This window comes from Hirundo rustica, chromosome 10 (assembly GCF_015227805.2).
Source record: "Hirundo rustica isolate bHirRus1 chromosome 10, bHirRus1.pri.v3, whole genome shotgun sequence".
Lineage (NCBI taxonomy): Eukaryota > Metazoa > Chordata > Aves > Passeriformes > Hirundinidae > Hirundo > Hirundo rustica.
Window position 1 is genome coordinate 24,959,405 of NC_053459.1, and position 18,371 is coordinate 24,977,775.

General features: G+C 48.3%; 1 protein-coding gene across 2 annotated transcripts in view; it reads left to right on the forward strand.

Annotated features, from left to right (window-relative positions):
• The first annotated feature begins 5,550 nt into the window (after positions 1-5,550).
• PLCH1 (phospholipase C eta 1) overlaps positions 5,551-18,371 on the forward strand; it is a 36,547-nt gene continuing 23,726 nt past the window's right edge. Inside the window, exons 1-4 of one of the 2 annotated variants that reach the window (XM_040074610.2) lie at positions 5,551-5,686; positions 16,040-16,186; positions 16,477-16,720; positions 17,933-18,062. In XM_040074610.2, the coding sequence (XP_039930544.1) occupies positions 5,644-5,686; positions 16,040-16,186; positions 16,477-16,720; positions 17,933-18,062 (564 nt within the window). In that variant the 5' untranslated portion in view covers positions 5,551-5,643. Of the gene's footprint in view, positions 5,687-12,498; positions 12,729-16,039; positions 16,187-16,476; positions 16,721-17,932; positions 18,063-18,371 lie in introns of those variants that run through there. The other variant, XM_040074609.2, reaches the window with a different exon arrangement.

The window sequence follows — 18,371 nt, forward strand, 5'->3', positions numbered from 1 at the left end:
CAGAGGTGTACAAGAGGAATTTTGCTGCCCAGCTGTGCTCACCTCTGGCGTTCTTCGCACTTTTGTGGCACCTGCATTACTTGAAGCATCTGAGCAGATGGTGTTCCATTTGGTCACCTCCTGCTGAGGAGTTCAAATGCATGGACTGCATTAATAAAAATGCTGAAGCTCTGTGTTTATTTGGAGTGGTTTAATTGTTTTGTGTAAAAAAAACCCCAAAAATCAAAAGACCACCAACAAAACCTCAAACAAAACCAAACCTCCCCAAAAAAACTGAAAGGAAAAAAGGCTCAGCTTGCAGCAGAAACACCCAGCTGAGCCTGCAGCCCTGTTACAGTGCAGTGCCCCTGCAGCAGGAGGACAGCACCTGCTCCATGGAGTGCATTAGTGTGGGATGCCACATCCCTGGAAGTGTTCAAGGTTGGAGGGGGCTTGGAGCACTCTGGGATAGTGTAGGAGGGTGTCCCTGCCCATGCAGGGGGTGGAATAAGGTGAGTTTTAAGGTATCTCCCACCCAAAGCCCTCTGATTCTGTGCTCATTTGAAGGAAGATGCAATTTTGAGTGTTCAGGAGTAAGATGAAGGTGTTGGTGCCACAAGGTCCAGCCTAATGCAGTTCTGGGCAGCAGTGTTTGAGCAGGGGATCTCAGGAACAGAGACAAGGGTACAGAAGTGGAGATGAGATGAGTCAGGTTTGTTTAGCCTGAGAAATCAAAGATTGAGAGGGGATGTGACTGCTGGCTTTGAGTGCATTGCAAAGGGAAAGCTCAGGGAGGAAAAGGCTTATTTGAACTGATGGGAGAAGTTGGCACAAGAGCAAGTTGAAAATTGTCCATGAGGATATAAAACAGGTCCAGGAAAAACTAAGGTACTTTGGGAGACTGACAAGTTTTGGAAAAATAGTTACAGCATTGCATTTGTGCTCTTGCTCTGAAGTTGTAAATGTGATTAGCAAACAATGTATTGACTGATGGGAAATAAGGCTGGAAAACTATCTGTGGTCCCAGTTCAATTCCTGTGCCCAGTGAACTTCAGATACAAACAGCAGTGCTCCCATTCCATTCCAGAGCATGCTGCTGAACATGGATCAGGCTGCTCTCTCCCGGGTTTTCATGGTGCTTTGAGACACTTGTATGTTGTTAGATAAGGAGAGGTATTGATACACAACTGTGGTGCTTTCCACGGGGCTCTGACTGAGATTCGTGTGTGTAATGAAATACTGTGTGCATCCACACAGCCTAAGGCTCTCTCATAATTTTATAATTTTATTAGGAAAAGCTGCTAATGGCTGCATTTGCAGGATATTAAAATTCTTATCTGTTTATGTCTGAAATTTTTGGTTACAGAAGTGGAGGTTGCTGCTGTGCCTTGTACTCTGGGGAGTCTTATCTGCCCAGAAGCAAAAATGTCAGTTTTCTTCAGCGGCAGCAGTGAGATACAGTAGTGTGTGTGTGCACACAGAGAATAACAGACCAGAGACAGGGGCTGGGGGTGAGCTGTTTTAGCAGCTTCTGCAGAACAGAGAAGACAAGCAATTAGAATGTTTGGAATAGCCTTGAGGATTTGATGAACCCACTTTCCTTTCCCTCTTCTTGCAAGCAGTTCCAAATTACAAAGTACAGCATCCCTCTAGGCTTGGAAGAAGAGATTTTTTTATTTATTTTTGCAGGGGTTTTAAGCTGTAAATGTGCATCATGTTTTGTTTGCTTGCTGGCAGTAACAATGTAGGAATGGCTGTGCTGTCAGAGCAAACATCCATTTAACTTTGCTACTAGATGGTCATGATTAAAAGTATAAAGGAAAAAAAAAACCCAAAGTGTACAGAGCAGCCCTTCCTGTGCCACCCCGTCAGCGAGGCAAGTACTTCCCCACACAAAACTGCATCTAGATAATTGCAGTTTTTATTATTGCATCTGATAGTTTTATTTGTTTCCGTAAGATTTTTGTGATTCATTTATGCTTGTGACCATCTGTGGGAATTAACCCCAACACTAGTGGTGGTTGGTGTGATCCCTCTGGTTGGAGGGAAGCAGGAATTCAGGCTGTCAGGGATGGAGCAGGTTGTGTTGCTCTGTTGTTTCACCTTGGAAAGGGAATTGCTTGGAAGGTGTGAGTGGGTCTGAGCCGGACAAGTGACACTTAAGTCACGTTGGGCACATCCTGGTGGCTTTGACATCCTGACGAGGAAACCATGGAGAACCTCTCCTGCTTCAGTGACCTTGGCCCTCCATGCCCAATGAGAACATAAAATGCCTTCTGTTCTCCTTTTTTATGCAGTCAAATGGTCTGTTTTGGTTATTGGAGCACAAGAGTATTGGGGGAGCAGTCCTAGAGCTTTGGCAAATTGCACAAATCCTTCAGGCCTGATGTTTGCTGATGGGCAGTGCTGTATAATTAGCTCTGCCGAAGCCTCGTGCCAGGCTGGGGGCACAGCTACAGATGCCAGATGTGGGCTGCAGGATTCAGCCTTTTATCTTCAGACTTGCTTCAGCTGGAGTTTCATAATGATGCTGGGAAAGCAGAACGAGTTAGTAGTGCAGGAATTTGTGTTTTGGTTCATATTCTGATTTGTGTGAAATATCCACAGTTCGTTCCTCGGGACAAACGGATATAAATGAAAACGTGTTTGCATGAAGAGCATTAAGGGATCAATGTATTAAAGTCCACTTAGATTTTAAGAGGGCCTAAAGTGCCTGAAGAAACTCTCTCTGCTTTGTTCAAGAACTGTGTCTGTCTCTGGATCTGTTCATGGAAGGAGGAGTCTCTTGTGGGATCTGTCTCCAGACAATGTTTCAGGTGGTTGCATTCCAATGCCCAGTATTTCTCACCTTTAATTTTTGCATGTTTCTCAGCTTTCCATAGAGCCATGTCTTCATTAACGAGTTGATAAAAGCTTTAATCTGATAAAAATGACAAGCTTTCCATGCAGCTGATACAAAGTTTTATTCATTGCTAGCTGACTTTTCACAAGGAGATTTTCTCACAGTTCAGATCTAAGATTACACTTGGATGATGACTATGAGGATGTTGTTATCTCCTTATTTCATTATCTATTCCCTGTAAGAGGTGTTAGTTCTCTAATCAGCTTTTCTTACTCTTTAGCGGAATTAGGCTTTGTACTGGTTTCCAGCTATGTTGACAGTGATAAAGGAAAACCCAATGAGCTAGAAAATGAACCTTCCTCTGATGCTGTAATTTCCAAACTGTTAGTTAAATCATATTCTCATTTATTGGGAAATGGATATTTTGCAGTAGAACTTGCAGGCTTGTGTCCCTGTCCGGTGATCTGAGCCTCGTGAGGTGTGGGCAGGAAACCTAGGTGAGGAAAACAGGCGTGGAGGTGAGGCTGTTCCCTTTCCTGCCAGACCTTAGCTCAGGACTGTGCAATGCCCACGGGACAGCAGTGATGGCTGAAAAGATCTTGTCTTACAGTGATCATGGATGTTAATCAACTGCAGGTAAACGAAAACAAGGTTTTTGTTCAGAAAGCTTGTTTGTCACCATCACCTCTGGGACTGTTGGAACTGTGTGAGCTGTGGCTCTGCAGAGCATTCCCAGCAGGACCTGTGACCCCTGGGAGCCAGGGAAAAGCCAAGCAAACTGACAGGGCTTGGGATTAAATGCAAAACCTGGCTTGACACTGTGGAGTTGTCATGGGGATTGATTTTTTTCTTTTTTTTCCTGGAAGTCGAATAAACATACAGGTCTTCTTATACCATTTGGCATACGTCAACTGAGTTACATAACGTCTTCATTTGTTTGCTGTAATTTGTTTCCTCTAACCTATATAACATGCTTGAGTTTCTAAAGGCATGTAGCATTTAAGCATGTCTGGTTTTAAAAAGAAGATTATTTTGGAGACAAAATAATGAAGAATGTATTGGTGATTGTGTAAGGTTTCTTACAGAGCAGCTGTGGTGTTGAAGGTGCTTGTGTAGAGCTTGTCTTATAATTAACAGAACAGTAGGAGTGTGAGTAATTTGCATTTAACACGTTATCAAATGCAATCTGATATATCAATAATTAAACTGTACAGCAGTGACAGTTTATTTTTTGTTGTTGAATTGCAGCTCTAGCACATCATTTCAATGTACACGCACTGGTAACTGTCTAGAGGCTTCAGGGTGGTGATTTCAGCCATGAACGTGGTGAGCTGAGCAGGGACCAGAGCTGGGGTAACGCCGTGGGCGCCCCATTTCCCTTGCTCTGCCTGGCAGTGGGTGACACTCCCTCCTCGGAGTGGCACTTGTGCCACCTCCTGCCACCCCAGCCTGACAGTGCCATTGGAGCCGCAGCTGAGAGCAGCCAACACATCCTGCACTGGCTCTGGGGCCTTGTTTCACGTTCCAGGGTGCTGGACACAGTCCAAGGATGCCCTGCAGAGCTGAGCTCTGTCGTGGGGGCTGAGGGAAGGCTCTCTGTGTTAGCAACAGCTAAGAAATAAAGATTTCTCGGGAAGTAAAACATGTCAGCTCCACATGGATCTTCTCTTCCATCCCACTGAAGTTCAGCAGGCATGTGGAAATGAGGGCTGGTTTTACTGGCTGCCTTATTTTTTGTTTTCTTCCTCTGTCACGTTGTCTTTCGTGTAACTAACTTTTTCCTGGCGTGTGCTAGACAAATTCTGTCTCTTTTATTGCTGTCACAACGTTTGGGAATACAGCTGGGAATTCCTTTGGCGTGCTGATGCAAATGTCACAGTGGAAGAGCCAGCCGAAGAGGGAAAGAATTAGAAAATGCAATAAGGGAGAGATGCGACATAAAGGAAAGATGTGGAGCTGACTTCATTCTTGCTGTGCTTTCCAGCCCTGCGAGCCCTTGGGCTCCGTTGTGAGGAAGTGCAATTTATGCAAGTCTGAATGCTTCTTCCCATTGTTCCCACGCCGCCTGTAACCCCGCTGATTTCAGGAGCACTGGGATGCCCCAAAGCAGCCCAGGGTCTCACCGGGGCACGGCGGGTTTCTGTGGCTGCTGGGAGCGTTGGTGCTCAGCACCTCCCGCTCCTTGCGCGCCGCAGCGCTCAGGGATGCGCAGCCCCAGGCGAGCGCCTTTGTGCTGCGGCCGGCCGGACCCTGCGGGGCGGCTGTTCCCCGCAGGTGGGGACAGCGGGACAGTGCCACCGGGAGGGGCACGGGGCCGGGGCGAGGGCACGCTGCGCCCGGGGCTTCTCCCCTGCCGCTCGCAGAGCCCCGGGCCGCACACGCCGGGGGTCGCTGGGGAGCGGGGCCGGGTGTCCCCTCCCGCCCCGAGCCTGCGTCACCGCTCTCCCGAGCCGGAGCGCGGTAATCCCCGCTGCCCGCGGGATTTCCCTGCGCTGCCGGGCGGCTCGGAGCCCGCAGCGCAGCGTGCGGGGACGGCGGCAGCTCCGCTCCGCTCCGCTCCGCTCAGCAGCACCGGCACATGCTGCCGGCTCCCTCGCAGCCTGCGCTCCCCCGGGCGTGAGCCGAGTTTCCCGCTCTCGCCTCTGCGTTTGTGCTGCGGACCGCCGAGGTGTCCCCGCTCGTCCTGAGGAGCGGTGCGAGGCTGTACTTCCAGGGATTGCTTTCCAAATGCCTTGGCTCTGAAGGCAGGAAGATCAAACTGAGCCTTTCCCGAAGGGAGGATTTCCGTTCTTCTTGCCAATAATGCACGAGTTACAAATTTAATGGCAGACCTCGAAGTGTATAAGAATTTAAGTCCAGAAAAAGGTAAGGATGTTTGAGTTTGGAATTGACGTAGGACGAGCTTGTAATGTGTCTGGAAATGCTTATAGAAAAACTTAACCTTTGGGATTGGTAAATTGCAGTGTTTATGTGGACATTGTTGGTATCACCACTGTGTATCTATTTCTGAATGTTTGAGGAGAAAACCTGGGTTTGTGTTGACTCGAAAGTCGAGTCAATTTCCATGAAAATGTAGTTTGTATTTGAGATACTGCTCTTTTGATGAGGACAAACTGCACTTCTGTGTTAGCCTAGATTATTACAAATGTGTTTGCCTTGAATAAAAACATTCTTGACCTTTTCATCTGTTGGGGAATTTTACTGTGGCTTTCAGTGGAAAAGAGTTTGTTGGTTTTTTCCAGTAGCACTTATAAATCGTATAACACATTTGCAGGTGGCATGTACAATTTGAATGAAAGCACTGGATAAAAGATGTCTTTCCAAGAATTGCAGGAGAAGGTACAAAAAAAGGAAGACATCTTGAATAACTTTCTTCATTATCTTGTAGTTTATAATGTCTAATTTTGTTCAATTTAAGTCAGTGCTGAATGGAAAGTGGCAATTCGCTTAAGCCTCTAAGTGGATAGAGAATAAATGCTGTAGAGAAGAGAAATCATGGTAGATTAAAGTTAATTTTTGTATTTTGCTCATTCTTAAGGATGTTGAATTATGTTCTTTTAAAGAAAACACTTAGAAAATACATTTAGCATAAGAGCTTTCTTGCCAGAATTGTATAGCTCAGGAGAAATTTTTGTGACAAGATTACCTGTAATTTAAAATCAAACAAACTAATCTAAAATAAAGCCACGAAAAGTCACGGATCATACTTGGAAATATCTTGCCCATTATAAGATGATAGAAAATTTCAGGGCAGTGTTGGGGGCTGATAGCTTTTTTTTTTTTTTTTTTTTCCTCTCTTTGTATCTGTCATGGTTGATTTTAGTGGATATTTTTTATCCAGTGGAAGTCACTGGGAACAGACATAGCTATTGTATAAAGAGCAGAGCCTATTTTAGGCAAAAGTGAGTTATTTGCGGGTGCCCTGTGAGGAGGGCTGCCTGTGCTGGGGCTGCTGAGCTGCGGTGCCAAATGCTGCTGTTCCTCTCACAGGTGTTGGCTGCCCAGAGCTCTCCGTGGAGCTTTGGTGGCCGTGGCCGAAGGAGGGCACCTGTTACTCCATCTGCCTTCCCAGGTGCAGCAGGTAATGGATACGGCCCCACTGAATAATTCACAGCAGCCAGCTCTCCTGGGGGCGCTGGGAACAGGCCTGCAAGGAAAGCAGCAGGGTCAGGTTTGGAATCTCATGGCAGTGTAGGTGTGGATAAGCACATTCCACACCGGGGAACTCGGCTGAGGGTGGAGCTCTGCTGGAGCTCACTCTGCAGTCCTTCCTTACCCAGGTGTGATAGCAAGGCCAGGTTCCAGCTGGTCATCCTTGGCTGTGGCAGTGCCATCTCTGTGTGGGGAGGCCAGCGAGGGCTGTAGAGCAGTGAGCGGGTGTCCCTGCTGTCCCTGGGTGTCCTGCAGTGTCCCCGCTGTCCCTGGGTGTCCCTGGCACTGAGGTTTGGCCGCTCAGAGGTGGGGTCACGGCCGGGCTCCCCTCTGTGCCAGGGCCCATGGCAGTGCCCTGTTTAATGCCCTTATTAGTGCTGCTTTGGGACTCCTGTGCCTGCAGCTGTCCGAGCACCTGTCCAGGCACCGAGTGTAGGCTCTGGAATACTCATATGTAAAAGGAAAAGCCTGGAACAGCAAACTGGTCTGAGTGGATATGGAAGGCATCAGTCTCCCGGGAAGAACTTGGTCATCCCCGGGTTTCATTCCAGTAACAGCTTCAGTCTGTCTCAGCATGAAATGCACTCACAATAAGTTAACACAGGCACGTGGCAGCTTTGGCAGCTGGAAAGCCTCGAGGTGATTTGGCATGTCCTGAGGAGGTTGCCCAGGGTTGCCCTGAGTGCCACCTGACCCGAGTGTCACAGTGGGGCACCACCAAGTGTCCCTGCCATGGCCCTGCCGAGGGTTAGGGGGTGCTGGAGCTGCGTGCTGAATTACTCAGTGTTCGTGGGTTTGGTGCTTATGAATGAAATCTAGTCCTTTTCCAATAAATCTACAGAACACCGTCATGGTGTTAGGGGAAATGTTGCTGTTTACTGAAGAGCTGTTGTCTTTCCAAAACTCTGGGGCACAGATTAGAATTGTTGAGGCAACTCCTTCAGTGCTTTGCTGGAGACTGAGCTGCCCCAGTGCCACAGTGGGGTCAGTGCTGGCGCTGCGGTGGCACACAGCAGCTTGGGGACAGCAGGCTGGTGAGCAGAACGTGCTGACAGAAACCTTCCCAGCTCTGTCCAGCACTGAGCTTGCTGCAAGGGATGTGTGTGCTGGATTTGCCCGTTTCCTTCAGCAGCCGACGCTTCAGGGAGCGAGTGCTGCTCCGTGTCTCCTTGCATGACTGAAGTGGGAGCTGCGAGGAGCCGCAGGCTGGCTTTCCCTGGGAGTGCCAGCAAACCCACGGCAAACCCAGCAAACCCTACCCGGCTGTAGGGCAGGGAGCTCGAGCCTCTGCTGTGGCAGGTTATCGATACCAGCACAGCAGAGAACGGGCTCAGAGGTGTTACCAATAGAAACATCGATCAGCCTGAAACTCAGATGCACAAAACAGCATCATTTTCAGTAATAAAATCACTTCGGTGTTTGAGACTGTCAATTCACTGTTTGCCCACAGATGACTCACAGTCGGTGACTTGCACCGAGGTAATTTAAAATAGAATAGATAAACATGTTTCTTTAGCAAAATGACTATTTCTGAGGAGGGTGAATAAATTAGCTCATATCATCTGTTGCACTGCAGTCTCCATTCATTACTTTTAAAGGTTAATTAACTTCACCTTCCATTCTATTCTGCTTTTCCCCCCTGTTCCTAGTCTGTAGCCGAGCCCCAGATGTGGCTTTGTTTGGCAGCCTGGGGAAAGCAGTGCTCCCTCCGGCCCTGGGGACTGGATCCCTGTCCCAGTGCTCCCGTGCCCTGTCATCGCTGCCCTCCCCAGGCCCTGGTTCTGGGCAGGGGCCGAGATGCTGTCACACGGGGCTGCTTGCTGATACCTGCTTGCACTGGGCTGGGACAGTTCATCCTCTGCACCCATCCCGTCTCTGTGTGGGCACAGGAGCAAGCTTTAGGAAGGGCCTTTTGACGGTGGGGTGTTTTTCCTATTTTTTGTTAAATTGCTGAAGTTAAGTGGGAGGTGTGACATAGAAAGGGTGGTGTGGAAGGAGGGGGTCTACCCTAGCTCACTATGTTGTGGTGGGAATTGTATTTGTTGTATCGCACAACACGGACAGGCTGAGAACAAGGTCTGGTTCACCAGTGTATGATCTTATTTATGTACTTACTGATTGTTTTAGAGCAGATGTGGGATTCTGGCAGAGAAAGAGCTCGTGGTTTACATCTGCATCCAGAGGCACGGCTCCTGGGATGCCCAGACTGCTCTCTGCCAGCTGGGAGGCCTCGAAGGAGGAGCCCCTCCCTGCCTTGGCACTGCAGAGGTGGCTCAGCTGCAGTGGAGGGAGGGATTGCCCTCCTGAGCAGAGCTCCCCTGGCCTGGGAAGCCCTGGGGTTTGCTTTGGGGACAGGGGCACAGACCCTGGGGCTGGTGCCTGGTGCTCCGTGTCATGGTCACAGGGGGAGAGGGTGCTGCTTGTCCTGGAAGCCACCCCCGGTCTGCACAGTGGCACCACACACCTGTGTGCTCGTCCTCCCCTTGGCAGGGCCAGGGGAAACTCTCCTCCTCTGTTTCTTCCCACCTCCTGCTTTTTCCGAATGCTCTGTAGTGTGATAATCAACTGCTGTGCCCTCCCTGCTGAGGGATCCTCGAGGAAGAAAGGATTAGGATGTGCAAACTTAACTGTGTTTGCTTAATAAATCTGTGCTCCTTGTTCACCCCATTGATGTGACAATGTGCTTTGGCACTTGGCCATGGCCGTGCTTAAACGATTGTGCCTTTCAGTGTTGACAAGGGACTAATTCCATAGTCCCAAAGGAAAACTTACAGTCCTCAGCCACGCTGTGCCGCGGTGGCACCAGGGCTGTCACAATGGACAGCTCTGGTGGAGTTGTTTCTGAAGAAAGGATGAAACCTGGGCTAATTGCTTGAAGATAATAACTGGAACTTTGCTGAGCTGGCAGAAGGAGGGGTCCTTGGGCAGGGGTGGAAAACATGCATTATTCATGGTGTCCAACAGGGCAGCACAGCCTCTCTAAAGGAGGCACTGGGCTGGCAGGACATTTCTGCACTGCACAGTGCTCTGTGAAGTCTTAATGAGGGAACAAAGCTTGTCATTAAGGATCATTCAGGCTCCTTTTGGATTATACTGTAGTGCCAAGCTTTTGTTTGGATGCTTCTGGTTCCTTTCTGATCTCTAAGAGCAAAAGAGTAGGGGGCCTCAGTCTGGGAAGGAGCTCTGAGTTCTTCCATGGTGAGAGAATAAGCGTTGTCAAGGATCAGCTTGAGAAGGTGAAGAGCAGACACCTTTGACTTGTAATGTGAAAATAAGATGAGTTCTTGGTCATCCTGGAAGCATTGAGCCTGCAGTGTCAATAGGGGAGGCTGAAAGAGCAGTTTCTGTGAAACACGGGTTATTCAGACGTGACTTCTGGGAGCTGCTGCTCCAAAGGTTTTGCATTTGTTTTGGGTTTGTTTGAAAGAAAAAAAGACCCTGCCAGACAGTTCCCAGGCTTACAAGGAGCTGAAACATGCTGATAGATTTTGGTTGTGCTTGGGGTTTTTCCACTCTGGGTAGTGAATGGTTTTGTTCTTAAGCTTCGCCCCTTCTTTGTTTGCATATTATTTAGTGACTTTATAAGCATGAGCTGCTTCCCAGAGTTTGGGATTTCCTTTGATTTGCATTGATATGATTGGCATTGTTTTGAGTAGTCTCAACTTGTGTTTGATTACTTGTTTTGATGCTCTGCATCTCCAGGGCTGAGATGAATTGCCCGTGCCCTTTTCAGGCTCTGGTGTCTCTGCTGGTGCAGCGTGGCTTCCTCCAGGGTTTCTTGAGAGATGCTGAAGTGTGAGAGATTGATTGTCCATCTCATGTCCATGGACTTCCCAGAGATTACCATTAAATCCACTGTAAGAAGCTTAATGTGAGATTCCGTGAGGCTAGAAGAGCTGCTGCGAAGCAAATTAAACTGGCATAAAATATGAGCTGTGGCTATTTAAGCCAAACCCCAATCCTGCCCGGGGCCGTGGAGTGCCCCAGAGCTGCCTGTGCCCTCTCTGCCCCCCGGGCTCTTGGGCTTTATGTAACAGCCCAGCAATCAGCCCCTGATGGCATTAGTGCTGTTGTGTGGGATTTACATCAAATGTGCTCTCTGGGGGAACCTGCTGAGAAAATGGTGTCTGCTGGCATTACTGGGAGGGCAGACCTAGTGCTCAGGGTGAGTGAATAGTGCAGGACAGGGGCATGAGGGCAGTGCAGACAGCTGAGAACATTGTGGGGTTCTGGGGTTTGCTCTGGGTTTGGTTGGATCCAGCCTGTTGTCACTGCTGGCACTGGGGCGGTTCAGTTGTGTGCTGGCCTCGAGTGCAGGGGTGGGGGCATTTTTGGGAAGGACCTTTCACATAGTGAAGTCCAGCACCACCACAATGGTCACCACTGAACTGGGTCCTCAGGAGCCACATCCACTCATTTTTCAAATGCTTCCAGGGACAGTGACCCCACTGCTGCACTGGGCAGCTGTGCCGGGGTTTCACAAACCTTCACAAAATACGTAGGAAACCCCAAAAGTACTGAATGCAGGGGAGAAGAGCTGCTGCTGCAGTTATAAAAGTAACTCCTGCAATTTATGGGTTCCTTTTATCTCTTCAAGCTTAATGTTGGCTTAATGCAGTTGATGCCTACCATTTAGAAACCCAGTTTATATCCTCTTTCATAATTATACTTCTCAGTGTTTGGTAATGCTCTTTATACCTTATTTAATCTTTTTGTTTTGTCAGATGGCTCTAACAGTAAGTCCATAAAAGCAAGATGAGACCAGACCTTTTGTCATTTGGTTGCACTTTGAAATATTAATTTCTTAACATACAGGAAAATAAAACAACTGTTTGTGGACAGCAATAAGAAATTTGTTTTGATCTTTGATTTTTAAGTAAAAAGTCAAAAAAACCCCACTGTCTCCCAACAGTGGTGTAACCTTTTGTTGTAAACTCTTGGCAGTAGAGTTTTGCTGCTAATGCAGAGGTAATAGTGTTTTCTTGAATAACTAAGCCCCAAAATATAGTAGCCAAAAATGGCCAGGATATTTATTTAACCTTAGAGAATGTGTTTTATGGGAGGGTGTGTTTCTTTCACTGCAGAGACATCCTGGGGCTCAGGAACATCCCAGGCTCAGAGACATCCCGGGGCTCAGAGACATCCCAGGGCTCTGGGACATCCCAGGGCTCAAGAACATCCCAGGACTCTGGGACATCCTGGGGCTCAGGGACATCCCACAGCTCAAGAAATCCCAGGGCTCTGGGACATCCTGGGGCTCTGGGACATCCCAGGGCTCTGGGACATCCCAGGGCTCTGGGACATCCCAGGGCTCAGAGACATCCCACAGCTGAGGAACATCCCAGGCTCAGGGACATCCCACAGCTGAGGAACATCCCAGGGCTCAGAGACATCCCACAGCTGAGGAACATCCCAGGGCTCAGAGACATCCCACAGCTGAGGAACATCCCAGGGCTCAGAGACATCCCACAGCTGAGGAACATCCCGGGGCTCAGGAACATCCCGGGCTCAGAGACATCCCGGGGCTCAGAGACATCCCAGGGCTCAGGGACATCGCAGGGCTCTGGGACATCCCAGGGCTCTGGGGCGTCCCACAGCTGAGGAATATCCCACAGCTCAGGAACATCCCAGGGCTCTGGGACATCTCGGGGCTCAGGGACATCCCAGGGCTCCATGGCTCTCCTCCTGGCCTCGCAGCTCTACCACGTGCTGGGCAGCGTGGCCACCCCAGAGAAGGTCCAGCTGGCACAGATGGGTCTGTATCTGGTTTACCCTTGGGTGCAGAAGCAGCTCCTCCCTTAAGGAGAGGTTTGTGTTAGGGTGATTCTCATGGCTGAATTAATTAAAAAGTGCTATTTGAATTCAGGTCTGTATTGCTTTAAAGGATTATTTTGGGAGGAAAAAAAAAGTAGACTGGTCTTTCATTATTAAATCCCATTAAACTCCAGGCTGTCTGTTGGGATGATTTTAGACTGTCAGGTTTGTGTAACTCTGGAAAAAGAAGTGAGTGTAGTTTTCAGGGGTTTTAATTTTAAATTAAAGCTTCAAATATCATAGAATCATGGAATGGTTTGGGTTGGAAGGAACCTTAAAGACACAGGTTCCAACCTCCTGCCACGGCCAGGGACACCTTTCTTATACATTGCATGAGCATAATTTTTTATTTAAACTTCCAGATTGATTTTCTTTGATCTTGTAACATAAACTACATCCTGTTCTAGTTTAACTTAATTAATTTTCAGGCTTTCAGCAACAAATGCACATCTAGTCCTTGTATTAGAAGAATATCTTTTAATGGGAATCATGTCTTGCTTGCTCAAATTTTAACCTATGTCTGCACTGAGGAGCTGCTTCATTTACTCTATTCCTGGTTTATCTGCAGGATTAGAGGTTTTTCTGGAACCAGCTTCCCTATTCCTTAGTGAAATCCTTCCTGAACTGCTCTTCTGGAGCTTTATTCTGCCCTGCACTGCTCAGTACCTTCCCCGATTCAGATGCTAATGTGTGGTGTCTGGCAAGGGACCGGCATTAGCATACTGAGAATAGATTTGAAAAAGACCTTTTTTTATTTGCGTGCTTATATTTTATAAATAGCCTGAAGGGGAGGATGGGATGTTTTGTAAATGGTTTGCAGAGCTGAAATCCAGTGGGCCCGTGATTGCTGTGGCATTTCCATTACCCCAGTCCCTTCTTGAACGTGGAGCCTTTATTAACACCTACACGGCAGGAATGATGCCGTGAACTCTCTTACACGTTTACTGTTCTTTAAATGTTTGAAGTCTCGTGGTATTTCCTTGGAATTGGGAAAGTGCAAGCAGCAAAGTTGGAGCTCCCTGGGCCACTGGACCTACTGCAGGTGGGGTTTGGGTGGTGGAGGCTGGTGAGATCTTGGGCAGGAACTGGGTTTCTTCCACTTTGTGAAAGAAAGTGTTTCAAAATCTATTCCCTGTAACTGAAGTCTGCCTGAAGCATGAATGTGACTGCACCTGTAACAATTCCAAATGTGATGCAGAAATGTTTAGGCGACTGAAATTGTGAAGAAGGAACTGGATTGCCTTTTATGGTTTTTATTTTTCCCCACAGTTTTGTTGGCTGCAGTTATCTGACTGTGGCCCATTCTCTGCTTTTCTTACATTGAATAGATGTGGTCTTCTCCCTTCTGCCCTTTGCTGGCTGTCCTCAGCGGCATCTTAGTGAAACTGGGCTGGGATTTTTTTTCCCTGACAACTGAGCTGGTGCTAATAGAGAGACTTATTTGAGAATTATTTCTTTTTGTAAGACTTTCTTCAGTCACTGCTAGCCTTAGGTGCAAAGAAGCAGATTTTCTGTGTTGAGTAGCTTGTTGCTAAACCTCTTACTGAGCTAAAGCTCAGTGATCTCTCTATTGGTGAAATCAAAAGTGCTTGTGGTGTGTGTGCCAGGTTGATGGAGCAGGGCATGTTTGTGTATTCACACTCACAGGGAGAACCTCATTTCTGTGCTGGGGTAAATCGTGTTTGTCTTGGTAGCAATCCAAGGCAAACCTGATCTAAACTCGGTTCCACAGGGAAAGGCTGGGTCTGCCAAGAAAAGGCATTCCTGTGTGGATGGACATAGGGAGTTTTGGAGACTCCCTTGCCTCAGTTCTCCTTTCTTCTCTCAGATTCTCAGTTTTCTATCCCTTGTAGTGTAAAAGTTTGTCTTGCTGGTACTTTGTGCATCTTCAGATAGATCCAAGTTAATGCTGCCCCAGCCAACATATGGATATATGGCCTAACATCTCCTTCTGGCTTGATTTGTGTCACATCTGTGATTTATCTTAAAGCCCTTCCAGACTCACCTTCATTCAGGATGTGTGCTGATCCAGAGGGTGCCATTATTTATGGGCACAATAAAGGTCATATTTATTGCACTCACATGATGCTTTCAGAAGAGTTTGCTTCTGTTCAGCTCAACCTCAGTCCCCTCCTTCCTCCAAGAAAGAGAACTCAGAGAAAAAACTCCTGATGGGGATTATTCCATGTGGGTTTTGCCTTGCCATCTCCTGGAGAGTGAGGGAGCCAGGGGAGGTTATTCCAGTGCCAAGGGCTGTTCATCCCTGGTTTGTCCAATGCTTGGATGCTGCTCCCACTGCCTGTGAGTGTCAGAGCTGCTGGGAGCTGGGAGAATAAATAAATCCCAGCTCTGACGGAGAGGGATGGGAGCGTGGGTTAGCCTTTGCTGTGACACTGAGGAGCACTGGAGAGAGAAGTGCTGGGGAGAGGAGGGGTGATAAGAAATAGAGACAGACCCAGAGAGTTTATTTGGGAGCCAGCCAGAGTGTAAACAAATCACCCAGGGAGATTAATTTGGAGTGATACCAAGTGAGGAGAGGCTGCGAATGGATAAAACCAGAAGGTAATTTAAGAGCATGGATATATACTGAGATCAAGAGGAAATGCTATCTTGATCCGTGTGTTTGGAAGGCTGCAGGAGGGAGGATGTGAGACAAAATTGAAGAAATGGGTTTATTTTAGTCAAAACACAGAGGAGGAAAAAAGCCTTATCATCCGGATGGGATGGGTGGATAAAAGGAAATCATCCCAGTGTGTGTTCGAAGGCTGGTGGCAGCATGGAGAGGGTGTGAATGTGTCTGTGTCAGTCTGTGAGCAGCTCTGCCAGTGTCACAGCATGAGGGACAAACTCCAGGGCTACTGAGCCCAAAGGACTGCGGGGTTTGAATAAGGATCTCACCGGTCCAAATCCGTGAAGTGCTGGGCTTTAAAATTACAGCGCTGCATGTAGTAATAGAAAAAAATGTAAATAAGATGAGCATGAAACAACTATAAAATGTTTTCCTTCAACACAGATTAAAGTTTTCTTTGCCTCCTTTGTTGTGAGGGTGTTCTGAGAGATGAGCTGTTCCATCTCCCTGTGTGGAGAAAGTGGCAGGGAAGAAGGAGTAGTCTCCCAGCACTGCCCACTTTCTGCCGTTCGAGGTTCAGGCCAGAACTGGTGTGTGCCTGGCAGATGCTGGGGTACCCATTAGTTATGTCATTAGTGGCTGAGGTGATCAGTCAGTTGAATTTCTTCTGCTCTGCCTCACAGTTGAAAGATGCATGAGTGTGATGCAGTCTGGGACGCAGATGGTGAAGCTGAAGAGTGGAACCAAGGGCCTGGTCCGTCTCTTCTACCTGGACGAGCACAGGACCTGCATCCGATGGAGGCCCTCCCGCAAGAGCGAAAAGGCAAAAAGTAAACTCCTCATGTTTCTTCTAATCTCTGGGGCAGTTCAGTATTAGAATGTGAATTACAGAGCTGTGTCTGTCTCCCCGGCTCCCCTTCTGTAGCCTCAGTCCCATGATGTTCGGGGGACCCTCTGGGGCAGCCGGCACATGGCACAGCCCTGGCAAGGAAACCTTCATCCAACAGGGCTTTGGGATGTGCAGAGTAGCATAAATAAAGTTGAATAACTCAGAATTGTGAGAAGCAGGAAGAGGCTGGCTGGCTGTCCCAGCATGTCCCTTGGTTTCCCTTTCCCCCAGTTGTCATCGACTCCATTTACAAAGTCAGCGAGGGCCGGCAGTCGGAGATCTTCCACCGCCACGCCGAGGGCAGCTTCGACCCCAGCTGCTGCTTCACTATTTACCACGGCAACCACCTGGAGACCCTGGACCTGATCACGTCCAACCCCGAGGAGGCTCGCACCTGGATCACGGGGCTCAAGTACCTCCTGGCCGGGATCAGCGACGAGGACTCGCTCGCCAAGCGCCAGAGAACACACGACCAGTATCCTTTGAGGGGCCAGCCCGTCCTCCTGGTTCATGTTCCTGCCTTGGTTTTCAGTCACCTCACACAGGCTGTCCTTTCTCCTCCTATTAAGTGACCAAAACCCTTCCAGGGATTGCAGTGGAAACCTGAGCGATGGGTTTGATACAGACACTTATGTGTGTGATAAAGCATGGGCTGTGCCTTGGAGACTGGATCAAACTGCAGGGGAGCCGGGGGATAGGCTTGCATTTTGTTAATGAACTCCTTTTTGAAGGCGATCTTAATATCTCAGTAACTCCTGGCCATCACTGTTGCTCTTGTGTAAGTCAGATGCCTGTGTCCTTCCCAGCCTCCATTGTTTGTCAGGAGCACAAATCCTTAAATCTCCTTAAATGTTTGTTGTAGCCCAGTAGCCAAAGTGAACCTCATGTCATCTGAATGTTTTCTTCGTGTGTTTTTCACAGCAGCTTTTTTTCACAACAGTGATGACTAAAATGTTGTGCACAAATACTTTTCCCCCAAAAACCAAACCCCAAGGCCATCTTAATTAAAATTGTAACCTGTCTGTTCTTCTGCCTCATGGAAATCTCCAGTGGTACTCCTGGAGAACAAACATATTTGAGGTATTTTTAATTTATATTTCCCGTGTTTGATTCTGATCCACAGCAGGCACAGGTCCATTGGGGTTGTATTGCACGCTCTGTTGCACCTGTCCTCAGCTTGCTATATTTAACCATGACTTTTCTGAGCTGCTCCTGTCTGCTGTATCTTCTCTGCTGGTGAAACATCACTGCAAGTCCTGCTTGTTTTATCCAGTGTGGCAGCTGGGAGACTGCGCACAGGATGGCCCTGCCCCTCTCCCAGCTACTGCAGGAACTTAGCAGGAGGTGCTGGGGGATATTTGTGCAAGGAGGGGGTGAAAGGTGCTGGTTGGGAATTGAAGAAATAGAATGAAGGGACGGGTGGGCGAAGATCCCAGAGTAAGCCCAGCAATATCTGAAAGCTTCAGGGCACGTTCTCAGAGGAGGAATCAGAGGAGCATCAGAAATGGGAGCGCAGAGGGGCTGGCGTTGTGAACTGAGCTGTGAATAATTGCCATAAAGCAGTTCTGGTTTTAAGCATTTGACTGAGCTGTAGTGAGGGCAGGGGCAAAAAGGATTCTTTCCTGAGCTGCCCTGCCTCCCTTCTCCACGAGGAGATCCCGTGTGCCTGTCCTTGACACGCTGGCAGCTGGGTGAAGCAGACCTTCGAGGAGGCTGACAAGAACGGGGATGGGCTGCTGAACATCGAGGAGATCCACCAGCTGATGCACAAGCTGAACGTGAGCCTGCCCCGCAGGAAGGTCCGCCAGATGTTCCAGGTCTGTGCCTGGGGGACCACAGGGACGCTTCAGGGCACTTCCATTTCTGGGCACATCCAGAGCAGGAGCTGCAGCTTGGCTCTAAAAACCCAGCACCTCACAGGCTTTTTCAGTGTCTCACCTTTTTGTAGACAAAGAGGCATCAGAACATTGTTTAAATGACATGAAGCACACAGAAAAGTTACTGATGTTACTCTTTCTGCTGCATTGTTGGTTTCAGCTCTGGGAACTGAATTGTTCAGTGCTGGCATTGATGGACAATGAAGTTTCTCTGTTGCTACTGAAACCTTTTCTCATTTCCTTTATGGA